Genomic DNA, 4,995 nt, shown 5'->3' with positions numbered 1-4,995 from the left:
ATTTTAGAATTCTCAAAGTTCGAAACACTTGCAACTTCTTCCATCATATCATCCTTTCCAACATGCACTACTGTATGCTTGAGAACTTCCTCTTTGACACTTCCACATTGCAACACACACTTATTATCCATAACCGATAATCCTTTGTCAACCCCCTTGATGTTCACACCCGGTCCACCATCATACTCCACTCTTCTTTTAGCAACAATACACTCCTTCTCATGACCTAGAACTTGCCCATTGGTCTGATCCTTCATCAATTTTGACCACTTGTTTAGTGGAGATAGGCCTAGTTGTAATCCAATTAAGGCATCTCCTTCAGATTGTTTTCTTGACTTCCCTTTTAAATTGGAACATTTAACCTCCTCCAACTTCCTACATACCTCTGGGTTTTAGGTTCCTGATGGGAAGCCATAAACAAGTCCCAATAGGCCAAATCACTCCTTCCTAACTCTAAAGCAGTCATGGCTCTTCTAAATAAAGCTTTTACATTACATGGGTTAAACTCCAATATAATCGAACACAGTCTACATACCATCCCATACTCCATTTTCTTACTAAAACAAGCTGCTGAATTCAGTAGAATACACTTGCCCATATCAAAAAATTCAAGTCTATCAACATCCTCATCAAACTGAAAACACCCAAGAATAATCCCAGCATAGCCATACTTCTCCAAAGCATCCTCTATACTTTCTTGCTTGAAAAAATCATTTCCTACCTCCTTCATATCTTTTGCAAGATCTAAAACATCCCTAAGGTTTTCCGATTTTGAGATTAAATCAATGAACAGCTCATCTTCTTCCATAAGACTTTCCCCTTCTGTAAGAATTTGGTTGAGCTTCCCCCTAAATTTATTGTAAACCTCCAAAGAACACATTTTATAGACCGAAAATAAAATAACCCCTAACAGATGAACACTCCCACAAAAAAAATACCCCCTAATTCAAGATTCCAAAGCAACACAAGAACTACTTGCTAAAATAAACACTAGAAAAGAAGACTTGCAATTAAACAGGAAAAAGGATGAACCTTCAATTGATGCAGATGAAGATGATCCCGTTGGAAAATTGCAAGACCCAACAAGAAATATCTAAAACAGATTAACCACCACGAAAGGCTGTACAATTAAAACTCGCCGGAGACTAGAATAGGAAACTCTTTGTCCTTCTTCGTCTCCGGCGAGCTGGAGCAAAGGTTGAGTTTTTGCTAAAATCAAGAATGTTTAAGAGAGAGAAGGGCGGATGAAAATATCAAGCAAATCCGTTATTCTTCAGAATTTCAGCATAGATGGAGCTGTTATAAACTATACTTTGAATTATGAAAACGTAAAATACAGAAATTAGATTAGGACGAGTTAATCTCTAATTTTTTTATTTTATATACATTTTCATAATTTAAAGTATGGTTTATAACAATCTTAGGATAATATTAGCCTCCATTATATTACTAAATAACTGCCTTTGGTATCTATACATATTCCTATTTAAAATAAATAATTCATTAATATCAAAATATTAATTAATTAATAATATATAGCTATATTACCAACCTAATACTAGCAAACCAAGTTCAATACTCCACTTGACCCAATAACTCAACCCATCTCATATTCAATATATGAAGGACATGAGTATATTTAAAGACAACCAAAACATCATATTTCTTTCATGTGGGAGAATACTCCCACACACATACAAAAATTGAAGACTATTGAAGACTATTACTCCCTCCGTCCCTTAATACTCGCACCGCTTTTCTTTTCGGGCCGTCCCTTAATACATGCGCCGTTTCTATAAATGGAAATCTTTACCAATATTATATTATTTCTCTCACTTACCTACTACCTCACCTACACCCCTAATCCCTACAAAAAATCATTTAAAAATCTACATCCCCACTCACCACTCCCCAACCCTTACACATTTCCCACTAACTATATTAAAAAAATACCCCACTATCAACAAACACCCATTAAATTAATAAGTCAATTCAAATGTCTTAAACTCCGCACCGGTCAAACCGGTGCAAGTATTAAGGGACGGAGGGAGTATCTAACAGAAGCTTAGGTTCGCGCGACCAGGGGAGGAATTAGGGGGACTAGCGGGGGCCATGGCCCCCCATGATATGTTCAAGTATTAAATATGCACTATAAAAGCACATGTTTAGTATAGCTCAAGTGGTTATTTTCCTTCAAAATTGGAGGTACAAGGTTCGATTCTTAGCTTTAAAATTTGCTCCCCTATGCATAATTTCTGGTTCCGCCACTAACGACGTCGACGATAATTGTTAAGGTAATACCATATCAGCCATGTTAAAAAGTTTCTACTTACCGTCTCTCCACAACTCTCCTCTAACCGGTGAAGAAGAGAGTATAAATAGCAAGTACTCCCTTTGTCTTGAATTAAAAGATATAGTTTGATCAAAATAAGATAAAAGTGGTATTGAGTTATTATTTATAGTAAGAAATTGATAATGGGTAAACTATTTATTGGAGTAAAAATAGAATGTGAGTAAATGTGGTATTATAAAACGAAGAGAAAGATTAATATAATTAGAAGTAAGGACCATAATATGCCCAAAATAGAAAATGTATCTTTTAATTAAATACGAACGTGGCCGGTTATGAAAGTGTATCTATTAATTAAATACGGGGGGAGTAACATCCAAAGGACAAAGAGACCCAACAAACAACTCAAAACATTTCTAGTTTTTCTCTAGCTTTAGCCTTAGCGCGTAGCGTAGTCCCAAGCTTAATAGTCTAACAGTAAAATGTATAACACAAACTACTTTGGTTTCCCATGCATTGAAGAACTTCGGTTTCCAGCGCTAATGTGTTTTTTCCAAACATTCGACCATAGAGCGAGCTAACGCCATGCATCATAATTTTTAACGTTTGTCTGGTTTTATTTCTATGTCAATTAATGATATTTTTACTCCCTCCGTCCCGGAATACTCGCAATGTTTTGACTTTTTGCACTATTCACATAATTCACTTTAACCCTATTTTATTTATAGTATATGAAAATAAGTGTTAGCATATATTTTTGTTGGCTTCATCTTAATATATATTTTCAAAATATTAATATTTTATAAGTTTTTATAATATATAATTGAAGATATTGATGATTAAAGTTGTGTATTGGCAAGCGTGTCCAGTCAAACCGTTGTGAGTATTCCGGGACGGAAGAAGTATCTTTGTTTGATGTTAACTTGACACATTTCATTTTATAGTATTATTACTTCCTTGATTTAAATTGGTATAATCTCCTAGAGATCGATTACTCGTTCATGAGCGAAACCTCCAATCGTAAGAGGTCAGTCGTCCCCAAAAGTATACATCTAGGCATCTAGCCACCTTAATTACCCTACAAGATAAGGTGTACGTTATTGCTTGTTTGCGGTTAGCATCAACAATTACAAACAAAAACTGTAACATAACCTCATACTATTACGAAATTTAGAGTCACTCTCATCAGGCTTTGTTTAAGACGGCTAGACGAGAAGAGAGGCTAAAAATGAACGTCTTTTCAATGTCGAAACGTCGTAGAAGTCGTAGGAAGCAAAAGAAAATATTACAAGGTGAGCCAAAAAAAACATGTAATAGTTGCTTATAATGTAAGCTAGTTTCCAAGATCCATGTGTACGTTTGTTGTATGCAACTTGTAATTGTACATAATAATAAAAATAATAATGTTTAAAGTCGTACGTCTTGGCAGTCTTGTTTGAAGTAACAGTTCATAAAACAAACAAAGCAAGAAGAGATGGAATACAACCTCTATTACATGTATATGTCAACTAGAAGAATTGAAATTAAATGTGGTCCAACCTCGAAAAATCGAACAAAAACAAGAAATTTTATGTCACAACATACGTTATTATCATTGGCTGTGGAAAAAACAACTAATGAACTTAGTTAAGCTGTATAATCGATCGTTTTTTACTCGTTTTTACGTATATATATTCTCGACTTTTCCAGTCCGTCTGGCATTATTTGTCCATGCCGGAAAAACTTCGTTGTTTTCCGGGTACAGGGATGAGTAATTTGATTTGATGAGACAACAAGAATGATTTCAGCTTGATTAATACTACCTCCGTTTAACAATAGATGAATCATTTCTTTTTTCACGTATTCCGACATGCTTATTTAAATATTAATATCTCTAATTATGTGTAAGTAAAAATTATATAAAATAGATATTTGAAATCCTCGCATTGATACGAATTTAACAAGATCTCACTTGACTATGTTTGTTTTTACATAATGTGAAAGAATAATTTTCAAAGTTAGTTAATGAACAGTGTCCAAAATAGAAACGATGCATCTAATGCGGAACGGAGGAATACGAGTTTATAAATCAAAAAGAATAATAATGTTATGCACCCACATTTCAATCATACATGTGTACCTTTGACTACGCTATGTTTATCTTTATTCATATGCAAATGTCTAACGTGTATTATCTTCGATCATGAGCATTATAAGTCTATAACTCTTTTATACTACAATCCTAGATATATCATAACTCTAACACTTATTTGTTAGAAGCAGTGGCGGAGCCACGGACCACTTTGTGGGGTCCTTGACCCCACTTGATTTTTTTTTTCTCTTTTTATAGTTAAAATTTCAATTTTTTTTAAAAAAATTACATAATTTTAGTGAAAGTTTCATCAATTTTTAAATAGTGACCCCATTATCTCGAATTTCTGGATCCGCTACTGGTTAGAAGCTGTTAAAATTTAATAGTTAACGAAGAAAACACTCTCCAACAAGAATTAGTTGTCATTTATTCTTGTCACGTTACGTTAATGACTTTGAGGTCGATAGTGAATATGCATTTTCGTTGTCTGACATATATTATATATGTTCCGTTTTACTCCCTCCGTTTCATTTTACTTGCTCTATTTGACTATTTTTGCGGGCGTTTTTTCAGTCAAACAGAGCAAGTAAAATGAGGTGGACGGAGGGAGTATCATGAGAGAGTAAATTCGAGG

General features: G+C 34.2%; 1 protein-coding gene across 1 annotated transcript; it reads right to left on the bottom strand.

Annotated features, from left to right (window-relative positions):
• Positions 1-343: 343 nt before the first annotated feature.
• Positions 344-880, bottom strand: LOC130467669 (uncharacterized). Its single transcript, XM_056836250.1, has one exon. The coding sequence runs from the start codon at positions 878-880 to the stop codon at positions 344-346; it is 537 nt and encodes a 178-aa protein (XP_056692228.1).
• Between the last annotated feature and the right edge of the window lie 4,115 nt (positions 881-4,995).

Source organism: Spinacia oleracea, chromosome 2 (assembly GCF_020520425.1).
Source record: "Spinacia oleracea cultivar Varoflay chromosome 2, BTI_SOV_V1, whole genome shotgun sequence".
Lineage (NCBI taxonomy): Eukaryota > Viridiplantae > Streptophyta > Magnoliopsida > Caryophyllales > Amaranthaceae > Spinacia > Spinacia oleracea.
Note: the sequence above shows the minus strand (reverse complement) of the source record. Positions and strands in the feature narration are given on the sequence as shown.

Coding starts and splice junctions, on each gene's coding strand:
- LOC130467669 (XM_056836250.1), bottom strand. CDS start 880: ATGTGTTCTTTGGAGGTTTACAATAAATTTAGGGGGAAGCTCAACCAA.